Genomic DNA, 18,553 nt, shown 5'->3' with positions numbered 1-18,553 from the left:
CATCAACTTCAACGTCAACATTTGCAATATGATACTAGAAATTAGATACAATGATTTATAAACTATATGAACATTCACATCTTCTTGGCGGTTCATGCGATTCCCGTCCAGTCATACCACGTGATTACCTTACCATGATCGATGTCTAAACATCTTTTTTTTTTTTTTTCTTTTTGTATGCTCAAGGCCCATGCACCGGTCCTCAACATCATCGTCCGCATCATCACCCACCCCGCTTGAAGACCTTGAACAACCCCGCCCCCAACCCATCCAGCCCCCTCTGCCGCGCCTCGCGCCTGGCCGCCCCATCCGCGGCCACCGCACCACCAGCACCAGCCCCACCTTCCTTATTCCCATTCTTCTTCCCATCCACCACGCGCAGCAGCACCTCCATGGTGACGGCGGCCAGGATACTGGCGCACAGGATGCCGACCATGACGAGGTTGCTCTTGCGGTACTTGGCGCGGCCCGTGGCCTCGTAGTCGCTCTTCCAGCCGGAATACAGGGCGTAGGTGGTCATGATACTACCCAGGTTGCCGAGACCCGAGACGACGGCGGAGGCGGCGGCGACGCCGACCTCGCCGTGGCGCGGCTGGAAGATCTCGGTCGTCCAGGTCATGGTGATGGGGACGGTGGGGCCCAGGCCGAAGCCCACAATCAGGAGGCCGCCGTAGCGCGGCCAGGAGTTGGTGGCCGTGCCGGCGTAGGTCGTTAGGAGCAGGCCCAGGATCTGCAGGAGGACCGGCACGGAGAAGAAGAGGGAGCGGTGGCGGTGGAAGCGGTCGCTTATCGGGGTGACGAGGAGGATGGCGATTAGGTCCATCTTTGTGGAGGGTTAGCTTTGACCTGTGGGGTTATGGGGTTCCGGGATGGGGGTTTGGGATGTTGGGCCAGGGATACGTACAATCCAGATCGGGGCAGTCAGGAGACTGAGATCAATCCCGTTCAGCGACGGGTTGATGCTCTGGATGATGACGGTGGCGTAACTCTGCGTGCCGATGCCCACGCCCACGACGCCAAAGTACATGATCAGCAGCGGCCACAGGCGCCAGTCCAGGAACACGTTCAGCAGGTCCTTCCAGGTCCACTGCGCGCGGTGGTACACGCGCTTGAGGTCGTGGTAGTGGATCTCCGCGTCGCGGCCGGTCAACGCCGGCGGGCTGCGGGGGAACCACCACAGGTACTTGGACGTCTTGGGCTCCGCGCCCGGCGCGAGCGGCCGGTCTGGCAGCCACCACAGGAGCAGGAAGCCGACGGCGGTCGTGATCACCCCGTAGACCAGGAACATCCATTGGAACCCGACCAGGCCGCGCTCGCCGTCCATCTTCTGGAATCCGGCCGAGACCAGACCGACGACTGCGGCGGAGACCTGCGCGGCCGTGTAGTACTGGCCGATGCGTTTGCCGGTGCGGGAGGGAGGGTAGAACAGGGTGAGGTAGTAGGTCATACCGGGCCACATGCCCGCGATGACAATACCCAAGAGCAGACGAAGGAGGCTGATTTGCAGATGTGATTAGTGACTGTTGGAGCGAGGGGGCAGGCAGACCGAGGGGCATGAAACACATACTATAAACTCCAGGCGGCTTTCATAGCCGTCATGCAGCTCCCGATGATTCCCACGCTAATGACAATCCGACTCATCCAGACGTGGGGACTCAGACGGGTCATGATCAGGTTGGAGGGCAAGTCGAAGATCACATAGCAGACATAGAACAGTGCGAGAGCGGTGGAGATCTGGTGTGGCGTCATGTTCAGCACCGAGCCGAGATCATGACCCGAGCTCTCGTTCATGGTTTGCGCGAGGCCGACATTGGAGCGTACCGCCGCGCAGAGGAAATAGAGCACCCAGAATGCGGGAATGATGCGGAAGTCTAGCTTTCTGCAGGGGTCGATTCAGTTAGCATGTCATGTCATGTCATGTTATGTCAGACGATGCAGGATAGTTAACACACTAGTACAACTAGTTCGACTAGCAACCAACTGTTCAACTCACCTATAGATGCGCTCGATCTCGGCAAGGTCAGCCTCAGACTCGGGCTCACTGCCCGTCTCCAGGTCATTTTCACCCTCCCGACTGTCGAGCGATCGTTCGTGAATGCTCTCTGTGTTGGGTTGTTTGGTCACCCCGTGAGGGTGGTCGGGGTGGGACTCTGCGAGGGACATCTTGGCGGGGGTGGGGGCCAGTTGGGACGGTGATCCTTGTTGAGGACCAGGGAATCGAAGCAGTAGTGGCGCGCGGTCGATGCCACTAGTAAGGATGCTTACTCTAGACTGCACACGCAGGTATAAGATTGTTTGTCGGTGGTAGAAATGATGAAGAGTTCACGGAAAAAAGAGAAGGTGGTTTGGCCACGAGGGGGAAACGAGCTGGGAACCCCGCACTTTTTAATTCTCGGGGTCGGGGGGAGAAGATGGCAGTGATCAGCCCTGGAATGGAGTTCGGAGATGGTCAGTTTTGGTCTTATCTGCGAGCTACTGTGATTGGGTTTGGCAAAGGAGGGGAGGAGAAAGATGCAGCTCGAGCACGAATAAACTTGCGATAGCGCTGGGAATGTAGTGGGGAGGCGCAGGCGACGTACCTGCAGTGCGACGGTCATGATGGCTAGCTCTGGAATTGACGACGAAAAGAGGCGAGGCAAACGCTTTTAAGCAAGGGGAGACGAGACAGGGGAAGATGAGAACCTGCAGGATATGCCGAAAAGAAAAGCTTGGTGAAAGCCGAGGAAGAAGCAAAAAGGGCCAGCGAAAAGTCAATGGAGGGGAATTTGCATGCGACTCGGTAACAGTAACTAACTTATCATTGATTGATTGATTGATAAAAGTGTAAAAGCAACAAGAGAAGGACCCGCCGGAGGAACCATTGGCCCGGTCGGTTCCAGACCCTCTTCGACCCCTTTCTTTCCCTAACGAGTAGGTCTGACAGACAAACCTATGTGACCATCTATGGCCATCGATGACCATTCTGCTCACTGTAGGACAGGAAAAAGAAGCGAACCCAGGCTATACAAAGCAACGCTATTCTCCGGAAGAAAACATTGCCTGTTTTCTTCCTTTAGCCCTCGGGCGGGTAGAAACGGGGCTGTTCTTCTGCCTCTTCCTCAACTGCCCCGGAACTTTTTAGTTCAACGTTAATTCAACCTCAGTGACTCACTCTGTCGACCTGCAAAAAATAAAAAAAAATAAATAAATAAATAAAAAACATCCGATACCGGAAGTAAATCAGCCGTGGTTGAAGAGAATAGGGATCTTCATCCATCTCATCATAGACAACTTACACGGCGACAATCGGTGACTCAATCTATCAGACCGGTGAACTTCCCCCTCTTTCTTGCTGCCATCAGCCATGGCGGTACCCACTTGTTGAGTGCGACAGACGCGATCGAGGCCCACCGCGCATGTCCCCAACACCCGTCCCCACTGCTTCCATGTCTCAACTGCCGGACAAGGAACGTTCCTTTAGATGGGATTGAGCCAACCTCTTACGCTCAACAAAATTGGGATTCAGTGATGAGACTTGGCTCTGCAAGCTTATGGCCGAGATCGTGGTGAGGAGTGGTATATTTGGCAAGGGTGACTGGCAGTATACAGTCTGGATCGCTAGTTGTTTCTCCTCACAGTACCTGGCCGATAGAAGGGTCATCAGTGAAGGTAGAGCGTAGGAGTGTTCATCGTCGTTACTCACAAAGTGTAAACACCGTTTTGGGGGAGATCCGCAAGCCTTGACAGGTGCCAGTGCTTGGTTCAATTCCTGTTTGCTGGCATCCACTATTCTTCAAGATTGCCTTGTATATAGCACAGGCTTGCATGATTGGCCACTTGAAAGAGTATGCATGCAAGTCAGCCTGGAGACTGGCAATCTTGTTAATGAGTAACATGATCTGGTCGCTACGCAAGCAGTGAAAATCTAGACGGTTCTGTGCATGACTTGACGGTTCTCAAAAGCTTAGTATAGAATAGTGCATAAGACGGTTGCATATGACATGTGGCAGTCATCCTGATTCGAAGGCCATGTAAAGGTGCCCGCAGCATTCACAGGAATACTAGGGATTGGCCAATGCCACTCTGCGTCAGGCTCTAGTCTGGCGGTATTTGCACCCGGTCTGGACCGTGAAGTAGATCAGGAAAGAGCCCGAGGTCTCGACAGGCCGATCAGGATCGCGATCAGCACATAAATCACCCAGATGCCAGGCAAAATGCAAGGGTGCCTTGATAGTACATCACACACGCGCTGCCTGATAAGGAAGAGGAACTACAACTTTTAGAGGACACCAACATCTGGCAAGGGGCAAGGCCCAGGCCTTCTTCATTTGAGCCACGTCTAAATCGTATAGCATCGTCCATAAGGGGTATAATCAGTAATCGTCAATCGGGCCCCAGGGCCCCAAGGCAGAAGAAAAGAGAAGTAAATCAAGCCGTGCAGTCGTCAAGGTGCGTCGAAGATTAACAAGCAAGCATGATCAGAGCGATCCGCGGAGATCCGATGACCGATCATTCTAGATCTTCTCGGTGCTAGCCACATCATCGCTATCCCTATCGGCATCCTTGATGGAGTGATTCAGCACGCTCGTGCGACGCACCGCATCATCCTCCTCGTCGTCCAGCGTCCGCAGCAGCTCACCGCGGGGGCCGTACATGTGAGGTTCCTCGTTGGCAACCTTCACCACCTGGAAGATACTCTTGGTCTTCCGGAAAATGCGGTCCATCTCTTCGAGTGACCGGCACGCGGTCTCAGGGTAGAAGAAGAGCACCACGGGGAAGATGAATGCGTTACTAATTACGAGTCAGTTGATTCGGCGGCCTCGACGCATGCAGGTGGCGGCAAGGGGTGTACTTACATGACAGCAAAGATAATGTAGGTCTGGTACCCAATGTTGTCGAAGGCCACGGGGGTGATCATGACCACCATGAAGTTGAAGATCCAGTTGGACGACGTGGCCAGCGCGTTTGCCGGAGCTCGGATCTTGAGAGGCACCACCTCGGCTGGATACAACCAGGTCATGCCCAACCAACCGATGGCGAAGAATGTGTTGAAGATGAACAAGAACACGACAACAGTCACCCTAGCCCCGTTCGTATCGAGACTGGCACATACCGCCAGAATGACCATGGAAATGGACATACCCGCCGCACCGAACAGCATCAGCTGACGCCGTCCGAATTTCTCAATGGTGAAGACGGCAATCCAAGAGGCAAGGAAATACTCCGTTCCATTGCAAGCTGCAATCAAACGTGACATTTCCAGGCTCATTCCCAGCTGGTTTTCGAGGACGATAGAGCAGTAATAGGTGATCAGATTGATACCTTGATTGTTTCATTAGCGAATGCATTCGAGCCCAGAAGGGGCATAGAGAACGTACCTGAAATTTGCTGGAACATCTGGTTGACATAGGCCAGTACCACGCGGTGGAAGTGACGATCTTCAGTCATGGTAAACATGTCGCGGAAAGAACCCTTGGCCATTTCCAACACAGTGGCTTTGATTTGTGCGAACTCGGTCTCGATGAAAGTCTCGTCGTGTTTTCCATTCAAGGAGTAAAGCACTTCACGCGCTTCATCTTCACGTCCCTTCAAGATGAGCCAGCGAGGTGATTCCGGGAGAAACATAACGAAAGCTAGAATGATCAGAGCGAAAAAGATCTGGAAGGCGAGGGGAAACCGCCAAGCCACCTCGCTGGGGTCGGCGAACAGCAGGCCAAAATCAATCCAATAGCTGATGGTAATGCCGCAGGTGATCATGGCGCCTTCGATCATAACTAGCTGGCCACGGCGATTCGATCTACAGCATTCGGATTGCCAAGTGGGCACCGTTGAGGTGTTCATGCCATTGCCTGGACAGTAAGAGTCAGCTCCAGACTTGGGAATTTCCTGCAGAGACCTCCCATCACCTACCGAAGCCAGTCACTAGACGCCCGACAATGAACTGGGCTAGATCGTACGAGGTACATTGCAGCAGAGCACCAACAACCATGATAGCCGAGCCGACAAAGATTGTCTTCCGTCGACCTAGCCAATTGCCAACCCATATTGTTGGAATCGAGCCCGCAAAACATCCCAAGTTGTAAGCTGCGACAACAATACCTATAATGGGTCAGGTGAGCGTTGCTCAACCGGAGCAGTCTAGCGCGTTCTTACCTTGGCGAGTTGACTGAGCAGATCTAGCACCCGGGCTCAAGTTTTCATAGTAGGACCCACTCGTTGAGATGGTAGGGAAATATTTGATGAATGAATCGAGGGTTAAGAGGCCTCCAGTGACACCCTGGTCGTATCCAAAGAGCAAGAAATCCAAACCAGCAATCAAACTGATCGCGATTTGCAACTTGCCTCCTGTGAGGCCCAAGTAGGTACGCGCCATGTTGGTGAAATGAATTCCTTTCGTTGATGAAATTCCTCTTGAGCGTGGATGAAACAAATTTGTGGGGGTGAAGGAAGGATTGGATCCAGAATCAAGTCGGTGAAGTTTTAGGATTCATTGAACGGAAGAGAAGGCATCAAGGAAGGAGAAGACCGAGGAAATGGAACAATAATAATTGAAGAAAAGAAAGATCATCTTGACAGTTGCAGGGGCGATGAATGGGGTTTTAAACCAGCAAGAGGGCATGGGAGATATTGGCTCTAACGAGCTACGGTCATAATTACCGGCGCATGGAAAATTAAACCTAAGGGCTGAATACCTTAGATAGACTGGTCTTGAAAGTGCTTCGAGGTACCGATAGTTCATCCCATCGAGAGTTGATTGGATAACGTGGTACTCCTGGTCGCACTCTCCAGACAACAACGATTGAAGTATGCAGTAATCAGTAGGTACACTAGAGTACGGTTGTACTGTACCTCCAAGGAAAAAGTGGATCCGCGCTGGAGGTCAGATGCACTAGGACCATTCGTTAGTGGAGGAAACCGGGGTTTCCCATCCAAAGCATGACATCCATTCATTGTCAGGCCTTCGAAAGGTGGTGGGGAATTGATTCAGGCGGACGAAAACGATCAAGATGCTGGTATGCAAGAGGGACAGTGATTGGTCTGGGCCAGAATGGGATTGGGAGTTGGGATCTTAGAAGCCAGAAGATGGTGCATTTTGCCCTCCAGCGCGATAACTAACAAACTGACAAACTGTCTGCGTAGGACTATCAGCTCATGCCTTCCCCTTGTTTACCCCTCGCCAGAGGCGAAGAGACGGAAAGACGAAAAGGCGAGACTGACTCAGTGGGTTCATTCCACAGTCGAGGGAAGATGTTAGCAGAGAGTGAAATGGCAGACCACCAGGTCTCGCGGGCGGTGCAGTGATCGGCGGGGAGCGGCTTGTTTAGGCTTGGTTAGTGCCAGGCGGGGTCACCTACTGTTGGTGCGCATGTACTGTATGTACTAAGATACTAACGTTAACATTAAGTTGATTGACTAAGTTAAGTTAATTTGCATGCCGTCATCACAGTCCTGGGAACAGTGTCTGTCTAGCTGTTTTTGGTCAATCCGAACAAACTTGACTTTTAGCCACTGACCGACCGACCGACCGACCGCCATGTCATTCATGGTGTTCAATCTCGAAGACTGATCTGTACAGCACACGTTACAGTGCCAATCAATCCCTCCGGGCATTCAGTAGGTATCAGACCGAGGGAAAAGAAGGCTTCGATGCAGCAGCGCCGATCGGAGAGAGTGTCACCTTCTCTCGTTGTTTCCATTCGCGTGGCTCGAAAAGCAGGAAAAGGCAACGATCGGGGCTCTAATCGTCATTTCCCTGCGCAGTTGACCAGTGTCCACTCACAGGGTTCAATTTGGTTCAAGTTATGTTACGCCGTAAGGTGCCATGACCCATAATTCATGATACCCACCGGCGGGGGCCTCCTCCGTCTCACCCCTCTTCCCCTCAATTCGGGACTCGGGATGATTGCTGAGCAGTTGAGGAGTGAAGGACTGGTTATTCAGAATCCGGGGGTCTGGAGAACTCCGCAAAACCCCGAGGCACTCTTACTTTACCTGTTTGGGAAAAGATCCAAAAGGGCCTCGGCTCGATCCGCCTCGTGGCTGTCGATTTGGGATCTCTTTCTCCCTTGCTTCGCCGCCAACACTCCCATACCTGGGCTACAGGTACTTGAATGCCAATCAAGGAGGCGGCAAATATTGTCTGATGGCCTAAAACCACTCATTCTCCTCTGATTTTAACAGCGACCATATTCTACTGCGAAGCATTTGATATGCGACTGAGGCTCATGCAGGCGGCCGGTTGTCTTATTCTGGTCCCGTAATATTATCGTCAAGCCCGTCTCACTGCTGACTAGCCCCGATCGGATCCTCTCCAAGTCGACCTGTCTCTTTTGTCGACTTCAGTCGGCAATATAATCCAGCATCAGTCATTCTGTTACACTCGTCAATTGCATGCGCTCCAATCGCAGTATGGACAGAGCTCCACCCGGGCCATTCAAGACGCGTGCGGGATGCCGCTTAGTGAGAGCCTGGTCTAAATAATCTGAACGGACCAACCGCAAGTAACAATGTCGCCTGATGAGCCGGCGAGAAATTAACTTGGAATCAGCCAACAGCATCAACATCTAGTTGGGAAATCGGAAAGAGGAAGGTATGGCTTGACCCGAATGAGATCAGACGGAATTCCCGTGGGGGCGCCCGGTTCTGCCGATGATGCTGGAAGAATTGCCCAGATGGGCCGAAAGCCCGCCCCCGAAGCATCGGCCCAAACTTGATGCAAGAGCAGTCAGTGCCACGGCACCTTCAAGTCTCTCAAAGGTCATCCAGCGGCATATCTCAAAATTTTAGTGCTCACCACATCTTCTAAATCTCGCGGGGATGCAACCAGATCAACTGGTATGTCTGCTTCAAAACCAATTGACCGTCGCCAACCGCCGACTTGACGGTTGGGGGACGGCAAGTAAGTCTTCGCAACCCGCGCCTCTGACTGGCCGACGATGATAATAGGCACAAGCCACCATTCCTGGCTTGCTTCTTCAATTCTGGGACAGTTGCAAAAAGCGCGCACGCTTGAAGAGGGGCCATGCTCATGTAGCCCCATTATTTTAGCCAGCTCAAGTGAACTTGCCAAGAGAGACCGCGGTCAGGGCACTTTCTAACCCCCTCCCTACCTCCGCAGTCGAACCATTCGGTTGTGGCCGACCCAGTCTTCCCCATCCATGCGTTACCTCGGGTTACCCAATTGGGCAATCCGAAACCTGGGGATAACCGCAACCACCCTCCATGAATTGGCCCGTCTTACTCCGTGTCTTACGCAGCCTGTCAGGAGTCCGCTCTTGTTGATCGTTCATCTGTCATGCACCCTAGACCTGTCCCTCCCTCTACGTTCACGGCTTCTTCATGAAATCCAGAAATGGTGGTGGCATGGAGGCATGGATCCAAGGCATAATTAGTCACTATGCATCCCCCTAATATAACTAGTTTTTAGCAAACATATAGGTACACTACGCCGTAGTTCAGTTCTGAACCACCGACAATTACTACGGTAGCCAAACCGGACAAGGACAAGCATGTAGACTCACAGAAAGACGAGTTTGACGTCTTAGTATGTTTACTCTGAGTAGCTTTGTAGCATGTTGCAGCACCATTTTCCCTCTCTAGACCCTCAGCTATTCGAACCGCTCTCCATATTACAATGTAGAAAATGCGTCGCAATCTCGGCACATTCGCAATACTCTCCGTAGATACCAGCTTCGCAACCGCACGAAAAGTCCCCAGGTGGAGCACGCCAAGTCTCCTATCCTTTAGCTCTTGACGCAGCGGTCCTGGTCTTGGCTCTTGTCTTTCTCCTCGTGGGCATCGTGATTTGTGATTCGTAATATTCCGTGTGGAAACAGGGATTGCCAGATGGGTATTGAGAAGTGAACCATGCCCCGACATTCACAAAGGAAAGTATTTCATGCCACATGCATTGTTTGTTCTAGTTCTCAAGATACGAAGTACTGTGACTCGGGAGGTCACCAAAAACTTTTGCGTCCCTGAGGTCCATTCGACGAGTGCCTCTCTGTCCGGTCAGCCACCGAGCTAAGTGGCTTGTTCGGGATTTTCCAAGGAGGGTTTCTAGATGTTTTACTGTATGGCAAGTGTATTTTGGATGATCAACGCTGGTGAGGCCGAAAGGGTCGGTGGGGGCTGGAGTGTGACGTCACCTGTATAGGAGTCCCGGTTTTGTACCCCATGTTGCGGCACTGGCAACGGACCGAGGCAAGGTGTTAACAGTTCCAAGTCGATAGGAAAGGATGGCTCGCTCTGTGCATTAAGGTGGATGCACTGTATGCACTGTACATGGAAGAACCCTATTGTCAGCTTGGTCGGGGAGGAAAGATCCAGACTTGAGATCAGGCTCTGTATGTGCTTTTTGGTGTTTGTTTTGAGGTTTGTCTTTGACAAGTGAGTATTCCTATATAAGATGAGGGTTGTTTGGTAGTATTCATGTATGGGCGGCAAGCAACCCGAGATCCTTGCGTAGACAATAGCAGAGCGCTTGACAACAAGTAAGTTGGTATTCAGTTACCACCTTTGTCTATAGAGACAATACCATATTCAATAACCTATACATATCTGTATACTATGGAACAAGTCTTGGGATGGCATTCGGTAGGTAGGTTGAGTTCCTTCCCAATGAAAAGTGCACCTTCCTCATATGAAAGGTTGGAGACTCACTCGTCCATGCAATCCCTTTTCTCAGTCTCGTACTCGAATTTCCCCAACTCACACATACTCTCACTCATAATTTGCCCCTCCATTACAGTCATCAGATCGATTCAGTCACCATGTTCTATTTTATCACTCTGCTCATGCTCATCCTCACGTTGCTGCAGTCATTTGGACAAGCGGTGCCGCTGACCAGCTGCAACGATGAATACTGTGTCATGTCGCGTGCAGAATTGATACCTCTCGAGATACAACTCGAGCTCGGCCCACAACTCTGCGGATCCTCTTATATCTTTGGCCCGGATGATCCTCGATGGCCACAGCGAGTGATCCGGTTTCAGGAGTATATGGCCCCGCAATTCACAGTCTGGGTTCAAGTCGGCTGTGAAGATGATATCTCGACAGTGGTAGGTGTTTTTCTTTTCCCTTTCTTGCTGCCAAATTCTCTTGACTAAAGTGGAAAAGGTTCAATATGCCTATCAAAATGGCATTCCTTTCTACACGGTCAACCGCGGCTATGGATTACCAATATCGCAAGGGAAGTTCCGGGGTATGGCCATTGACGTCCAGCTCTTGACCGACGTCGTGGTGGATCGAGAGAGGCAGATTGCGCGTGTATCGGCAGGAACAGGCACCCAGGATTTGATCGACGCGCTGTGGGAAGAAGGCTATGTTACAGGTCTGTCACATTCAGTCTATGACGCCATCTATTCAGGTGGCTAACCCGCCTTCTCCTTCAGTCACCGGAGCCAGCTCGTGCGCAGGCATCGTTGGCCAGGCTCTTGGAGGCGGCCATGGAAGGTACAAAACGCGCTACGGCCTGATGCTTGATAACATGGTTCGACTGAATGTCGTGCTGGGCAATGGAACTACAGTTGTAGCCTCAGACGACAGCCATGAGAATCTGTTTTGGGCCATGAAGGGTGCCGGACACAACTTCGGCGTGGTGGCCAGCTACGAGATGAAGATCTATCCGCATGAGGAGGATACTTGGTACTTTAGAAATTACGTGTTCACACAGGATAAGCTTGAGCCCTTTTTCGAGACACTGAACAAGGTAATAGCTCGCAATGGGTCGCAACCGGTGGAGATGGACGTTGATTTTGGCCATTATGAATTCAACCCATTGTTTAGCGACACTGATGTGAGCTGAGTATCTCTATTATACCTCTGACTCAGCTTCTGACGTCTACAAGGTGATCCTCTACTGGACATTCAACTACGCTGGTCCGCAGATCGATGCAGAGAAGTACCTGGCTCCATTTGATGCTATCGGCCCGATCAATATCACCGACGGGACTGTGCCCTACCCTGACATGCCTCTGGCGTCAAGAAATGGCAACCTCGACTCAACTTGTGCGAAAGGATTTGCAAAGAAGGCATCTACCGTTGGGCTACAAGTCTATAACACATCGGCATGCCGCCAGGTCTATGATCTCTTCGACGCCAGGCTGAAGGAGTATCCGGAACTCCGGCCAGCATCTTTTGTCTTGTTCGAGGGATACTCCAACCAAGCTGTCAAGGCAATTGACTCAGCGAGTTCGGCTTTCCCGCACCGTCATGATTATATCAATCAGTAAGGCCTTTCATTTCTCCTTTTTGAGTTTGATTTTACAAGAGGGTGAAAGCTGACATCTTCGTCACACAGAGTTACCACAATAACGCACGTTCCGGATCCCAGTCTTGATGCGCCGGCAATGCAGCTTGCTCATGAGATCCGTGAGCTCTTCATTGATGGCCAGCCAGACCGGCTACCCAGTGCACATGTCATTTATGCATTTGGTGACGAGCCCCTGGAACAGGTTTATGGGTACGAGCCATGGCGTTTGGAGAAGCTTTGGGCTCTCAAGGCTATCTACGACCCGACCAATCAGTTCGCCTATCACGTCCCTCTTATTCCCCTGGAATAGAGGCTTGCAAAAGAACAGGTTACGCTTATTCTTAGAGGTGATGTGAGAGAAAGAGATTGAGTATTCTTATGATTATTCTTTACAATCGAATTACTATTGAGCTATTTTCAATGCCTTGTCAACGAAGTAGTTGTAGCTTGATAGTATCCTGAGTTATCTGGCTTATCTGCATAGGTTATGAGAGCATGAGTTGCAGCAATTGTCTACTCGAGCCGTTCTCATGTTTAATCTCACACCATCGATGCATTGAGTCACAGCAGTCGAAAGCTAGTTTTGACCCATGGCTTTCCCTAACTACGTGAAATATTTTCAAACCGAGTAGATCATGTGTTCTAGGTCGATTCTAGAGCCTAAAAGACTTGACCCGAAGGTCAAATCGTCACCTTACCCCTTGCTGCCTGTAAGGGTCGAAGCTCGGGCCAGATTCTGGTATTTTAGGATGCCCAAGGAGGGTCTCCAGGACACGGTTCTGCTCGCCAACTGTAAGGGGATAATGTTATCACACTTATCCCCATGTGGCGACGGTGTTCATGCAGCTTGGTTTCCCGAAGCATAGTAGTACTATTACCAACCAAGTACGGTAGAAAGATGACTGGACGGGCCGAAACCAGGCCTCTCCATTCGATCTCAGCTCTCTCTCCTCTTCTCCTCTTCTCCCCTTCCCACTCTTTCCGGCCTTCCCTCTATCTGTAGACTCCCAGCTGATGGTGAGAAACATCCATCATCATTGCATCGATGTGATGATTGTGGCTATCGCAACATACCTCCATTTACACCAAGACGGCCTGACCGCTCAATGACCTACAAACATGGCTACAACAGACTGCTTGGGCCAGAGCTAGAAGACCTCTCGGAAGTATGGGGGGTCCTTGCAACGGGTGTCTCAGACTGAATCAACCACATCGATGCAACCGACCGGTGGGGAATTCTCGGGAGAAGATTCGATCGGACGATGGCACCTTCGAGAGTCAGTATGGACTTGCACCGCAGTGCAGCGAGGAAAGTAAGTAGGGCGGCATTGTGAGTAGGACACGGATGGGTTTCAAGGTTGACGTTTCATGTTTCTGCTTGAAGGATAACTTTGTCTTTCTTTTCTTGCCCATCATTGTTCGGCAATAGGTTTGGGAATTCTGAATGCCATAGAAGACCGGCAAGTCCGATGGGCCTAGACTGTCTCTCTCCTATTGAAGCAATCAGAGCCTGCTCCGCGTGCGAGAAATTGGATTTGCTAGTTAGCTGGTCAGTGTTCTTTGCTTGAAGGGGCCAATCCCATCGACCGACATGTACTGTACAGGACAACCTAAGCTCCCTCTCTCATCTTAACATAGAAATCCCCCACCCCTCGACCTACAACTTCGCATCCCGAATCACCGAAGTCCGAGAGGCTGGATCCGACACATTCCCCATCCGCATCCAGATGGCCTCACCCAGCCGCCCGTCCGCCCCTTCCACGTCACCAGCATCTGCCAGAGCCCGATCTCCCCCTGCACCACCGGGGCGTCCTGCCTTGCACCTTGAGCTCATACGCCGGCAGACTCGTCCACGCGGCGACGAACTCAAAAGGCGGGGCGGTTTCTCCTAGGATGGAGAGACATGCTTTTGCGATGTGATGAATCCCTATCTCTTAATGGGATTAGGCCGGTCAAATCTGTCTGAAGAAGGCAAAAGGCAGCATCCATGATGCTGATAAGATAACCGAGTGGCTCACCGGTGGCATCACACAGCGGGTGTTGTACGTTAGAACGAAGTACACACGCATGCTGAAGGAGTACGGCGTGGATGTTGAGCACGTGCTGACGAAAAGCACCTTTCCGCTGGCCGAGAAGGTCCTGCAGCTCTTCGGTCTCGTGAAGACGAGCAGTCGACGGACTCTCTTCGGAGTCCAGATCAACGGTCGGGAGTATCTCACGAAGGCGCTTGTTCACTTCCTTTTTCATGCCAGATGTCCTCAATCCGCAGCTCGTGGGTGCGGAGGAGCTGCATCCTCTGTTCAGCGCAGACCTATGTGTGAGCCACTATCTTCAATGTAGTGCACGACATGTTAAGCAATGCTCATTGAGATTCTGACCAGACCGGCGAATACTTGTATGGCGCCTACCCGTAGATTCAACCTCATGCCCATTAGCGGATATCTGTCACCAGTAGTCGGAGAGCTGCGCGACAAGCATCTAGTCCGGGCCGACTTCGCACGATGAGAGTAAGACGAAACTCCAGCAGGCGGGCGAACGCCAGATCAAAGGGGGAAAAATCCATTTCTTCCGTGTGCTGATTTTATTTCCGGTGCTTGAGCTCGATTTACCAATGCACCTGAATCACATAGTAGCTGGGTGGGGGGGAGAGGGGGGAGCAGAATAAGCAAAAAACATGATAGGCAAGACCTATCTGACTTTTAGATGAGAGGTCAGGCGAGGATACAAGGTCTCGCTCATAGGCGGCATTTCGTTATTAACCCGCTTCACCTCAGGGATGATGCTCTTACTTCAGCGAACTATGGTGGGGAAGCCAGCAGAGGCTCTTCGATATCACTCGTACGGACGTTTTTGCCCTATTTTGCCCCCCTTTCTTTTCTCCGGGAAGAGAAACGAAAAGCTCAGATAAGGGTAGGCGCCACTGATACACATCTCCCTGAAGAGGGCATTTTGACGAGGAGACATCACCCTTGCCTCGCAGGAAAGGCTAGTCTTTGCGCAAAGGAATCAGGATCCATCGCCAAAATAAAGTGCGTGTGTATGTGCAGGGATGATCCAAAGGGCTGCTGCTATTGGTGGCTTGGAGTACCACACTTTATGCAGGGCTGTGACCAGGTTGTGGGTATGGCTGCAGAATATGCATCACATATCACACGGAAACGCGGGTTTCTCTGCCATGTACGTGATAGGTTGCTCGTGTTCGGCTACAACACATGTGACTTTTGCAATAAGCAGGACAGCAGAAAAAGTTGGTTAGTGATCTGGCTCTGTAAGAGCTAATCGAACATCGAGCATGGATTTGCTGGGACAGAGCACACCGTAGCTTCAGTGCCTCAAATGTTAAGATCAATCTTGATGAGACGATTCGGATGACTATGTGACCTCACTTCCCTGTATATTGTCTATGGTCATGTTCAGTCTGAGTCGGCAATGTGCCGGCTCAAGCTGAACGATACATCAGTCAAATAAATTGCTTTGCTGCAGCAAAGAATAATCGTCACCCGGCATTCACACTCGACAGACACTGTGGGCCCCGGCGCCGGCCCGCACATGGCGGCTGAGATCCAGATCGAGAGCATCAGTGGTAGATCTTGCGCACAAGACTACACCAATCAACATGGATTATAGAGAGTTTCATGAAGCCTTATCAAATCATGCGGCGGCTAGTGGTCTAAGACACCCTTGCTGAGCACACGGGCCAAGGAAAGCATCAATGGTGTCGACCTAGGCAACCAATGAAGGTGTCACAAAGAATGCAGCGAATGCGACTATGTTGGCCCCAACGCCGAGACAGTCATTGCTCCAATATCACGTATTTCAGAAGGTGGGCGATCAGCAGCTTCAGCGACGTAATAATATAAGGGAAAGATAATACTTATTTCCCGGCACGCAGAGCACAAGGTCGAGAGACGCCCTGTTTTCGAACAATCCATATTCAAGCATAATATGGCCAAATACTTTCGTCAGTTCTAGGCTCGCGGCAACTTCAGAGCACCCACGCACACATCGCAAGCCGCGTAGGTGGCCGTGATGGTGTAGACGACAAAAGGACAGATGCTGCGAATGTATCGCTTAGTCCTAAGACGGCCCACTCACGAGATCACATGGATGATCGCACGTTTTCTTCTATTCAGACCAATTGCGCTGGTTGCCCGAGTCATGACCCGACCCCGACTCCTGAATTAGCAAGATAATCGAAATTCTAGCGGCAATTGATACGAATGAAGGTTCGTCATGCGTCGAAAGCGACCGTGAACTCTATATCATCAAATGTGCACTGACGCTCTCATGGATTAGGGACATCTTGCCGGTTCGTAGGGAATCGATTGCTGAGTGTCGCCTTCGATCTGTTCGGCTAATCTGCCAACAGGTTTGGTACACATGCAGAAGCGAAAAAAGCAATGTCTTCGAGTAAAGTCAAAGTGGAGGGATATGCATTCTCAAGGGGCAGGGTAAGCAGCATGTAGAAGATCCACATGATAGCTGATCAATGATTGGGGTCGTGTCGCCCTCGGCAGCAATCTTTCGGTCTTATCGATGCATGTCAGACTCAAGTGATGCAACATCGTCATGCACGCCTGTAGCTCTGTCGGTAAGGCTATCTGGATTTTGGCCTATATCTGGGGAAAGGAACTCAGCCAGCACAAACTATTATTTAAACCCCCTGTGGTGATCGAGGTGACCCGGAATGCCCCTTTCCCGGAATATTTTGACGACAGATATTGACCACCAACGAGAAGTCTTGTCCTCTTAGCTTCCCGTATTTTCGATTAAATTGTCATTATGTGGAATGCATACGACAAGAAAGTACTCCTTGTCACGGGGGGTACAGGGTTTCTGGGGACAACCCTCCTCTATCGCTTGCTCACTGAAGCGACTCCTGCTCGAGTTTACGTTGTCTGTCGCGGCGGCCGCAAGTAAGTGTGACCCTAGTAGTCCAATTAATCATCACCTAAAACAATACCTAGGAGAGCATTTGAAAGATGGCTCGAGCACTTACCAATGACAATCTTTCAGCCAGTCTTTCAGACGGCAAACTCGATCGCTGTTCTCGACGGGGATATCACTCAACCTCGAATGGGTCTTTCAGAGTCAGATTGGAAGAACCTCGAAAATTCAGTGCATATCGTTGTTCATGCAGCATCATCGATCAATCTTATGAGTAGACTTCCGGCAATGTCAAAGTCAATCATCATCCCCACCGTATCACTAGCAGGGCTAGCACTTGATTTTGTGAACCTCGAGCGCTTCGTTTATATCTCAAGTGCGTATTCCAACTCGCATCTCTGGAAGCCACAAGCCCCGGCTACGGATGTGGCTGTGAGAGAGAAAATGTACCCTCTTGGTGGGGACACGGAGGACTGGGCTCAATCCACGCTGAAGGCATGGGAGGAAATTCAAGCTAGAGCCAGCAGCACTGAATATGAGTCGCAAGACCTTTTCCCCTGGGCCTATGGTTATGCCAAGCATCTCACCGAACGCCTGTTGGTCCATCGCTTTTCCGAAGCAGGCGCCTCAGATAAGTTGCTCATCATCCGACCGTCCATCATGGGCCCTGCGTGCGAGTTTCCTTTCCCAGGATTCTGCGTGCCATCATCCACCCCATTTTTCACTGTGACAGCCATGATCATCCCTGATCCGGGACGTGAGATCGTCTTCAATTCTCGGCTCCAGGATCCTTACCACCAAGCCACACTGGATGAGGTTCCCATCGATGTGGTCGCCGACCGCCTGTGGGCTCATCTGGCTCTGGGCACTACGGAATTTGTGCATGCTGTTAGTGGGAAATCCCACCGATGGCATTGCAGGGACTGGTGGCCGGTCATCATGAAGGAGCGAGTGCTGCCCTGGAGACCCAGAATGGTCTTCGAGCACCTGGACTGGCAATCACCGAGGCAGCATCCGGCTGCTCGCCTGGGGGGTGTCGTTGGCACGTCGTTCGATTTTGTCGAGGATAAGACCCGGCTCCTCGCGGAGTTGCTGAGCACGCAGGTTCATCAGCTCCGGCTCTTCACCGAGCCACGGGCTTTCTCCTTCGGTGCGGCCCGCGACTACATGCGCGCGCTGGTGCGGGCCAACGCAGAGCGTAAGACGCCGTCGAATTTGCGGGCCAATCTATAGCAAGTGCAGTATGATTTTTTTTTTCCGTCTTTCTTGGCGCCGCTTTGAGGTGTTTCGCGTTTGTACGTATGCTGCATGGGTCTGGAACATGGCGGAGCCTCACCCAGTATGTCAGGGAGGTTCGGGCACGAATCTGCTTTGAGATATTGTTATTCTGGCGACCACAATGTATAAGATGTCATTCTCAGAGAGTTTGTAGAT

General features: G+C 51.5%; 4 protein-coding genes across 4 annotated transcripts; 2 read left to right on the top strand and 2 right to left on the bottom strand.

Annotated features, from left to right (window-relative positions):
* Nucleotides 1–223: 223 nt before the first annotated feature.
* BO82DRAFT_348485 (putative MFS transporter) lies at nucleotides 224–2,585 on the bottom strand (the record flags this gene model as incomplete). The annotated part of the gene is made up of 4 exons (XM_025633833.1): nucleotides 1,994–2,585; nucleotides 1,568–1,879; nucleotides 905–1,496; nucleotides 224–823 (listed from the first exon to the last, which is right to left on the bottom strand). The coding sequence occupies exons 1-4, from the start codon at nucleotides 2,161–2,163 to the stop codon at nucleotides 224–226; spliced, it is 1,674 nt and encodes a 557-aa protein (XP_025486035.1). The 5' UTR covers nucleotides 2,164–2,585.
* Nucleotides 2,586–4,493: 1,908 nt separating this feature from the next.
* Nucleotides 4,494–6,352, bottom strand: BO82DRAFT_379290 (sugar porter family MFS transporter; the record flags this gene model as incomplete). The annotated part of the gene is made up of 5 exons (XM_025637679.1): nucleotides 4,494–4,770; nucleotides 4,836–5,301; nucleotides 5,358–5,828; nucleotides 5,890–6,078; nucleotides 6,133–6,352. 5 exons carry the CDS (start codon nucleotides 6,350–6,352, stop codon nucleotides 4,494–4,496), a joined length of 1,623 nt encoding a protein of 540 aa, XP_025486034.1.
* A 4,423-nt stretch (nucleotides 6,353–10,775) lies between these two features.
* Nucleotides 10,776–12,542, top strand: BO82DRAFT_297769 (FAD-binding oxidoreductase; the record flags this gene model as incomplete). Its single annotated transcript, XM_025631961.1, has 5 exons — nucleotides 10,776–11,039; nucleotides 11,098–11,311; nucleotides 11,373–11,776; nucleotides 11,829–12,208; nucleotides 12,281–12,542. 5 exons carry the CDS (start codon nucleotides 10,776–10,778, stop codon nucleotides 12,540–12,542), a joined length of 1,524 nt encoding a protein of 507 aa, XP_025486033.1.
* Nucleotides 12,543–16,873: 4,331 nt separating this feature from the next.
* BO82DRAFT_348480 (putative epimerase/dehydratase family protein) lies at nucleotides 16,874–18,352 on the top strand (the record flags this gene model as incomplete). Its single annotated transcript, XM_025633832.1, has 2 exons — nucleotides 16,874–17,148; nucleotides 17,200–18,352. Exons 1-2 carry the CDS (start codon nucleotides 17,015–17,017, stop codon nucleotides 18,350–18,352), a joined length of 1,287 nt encoding a protein of 428 aa, XP_025486032.1. The 5' UTR covers nucleotides 16,874–17,014.
* Between the last annotated feature and the right edge of the window lie 201 nt (nucleotides 18,353–18,553).

The sequence above is a fragment of the Aspergillus uvarum genome (genome assembly GCF_003184745.1).
Source record: "Aspergillus uvarum CBS 121591 unplaced genomic scaffold BO82scaffold_103, whole genome shotgun sequence".
NCBI classification, from domain to species: domain Eukaryota; kingdom Fungi; phylum Ascomycota; class Eurotiomycetes; order Eurotiales; family Aspergillaceae; genus Aspergillus; species Aspergillus uvarum.
The sequence above is the reverse complement of the archived record's forward strand: the minus strand, read 5'-3'. Positions and strand labels throughout refer to the sequence as shown.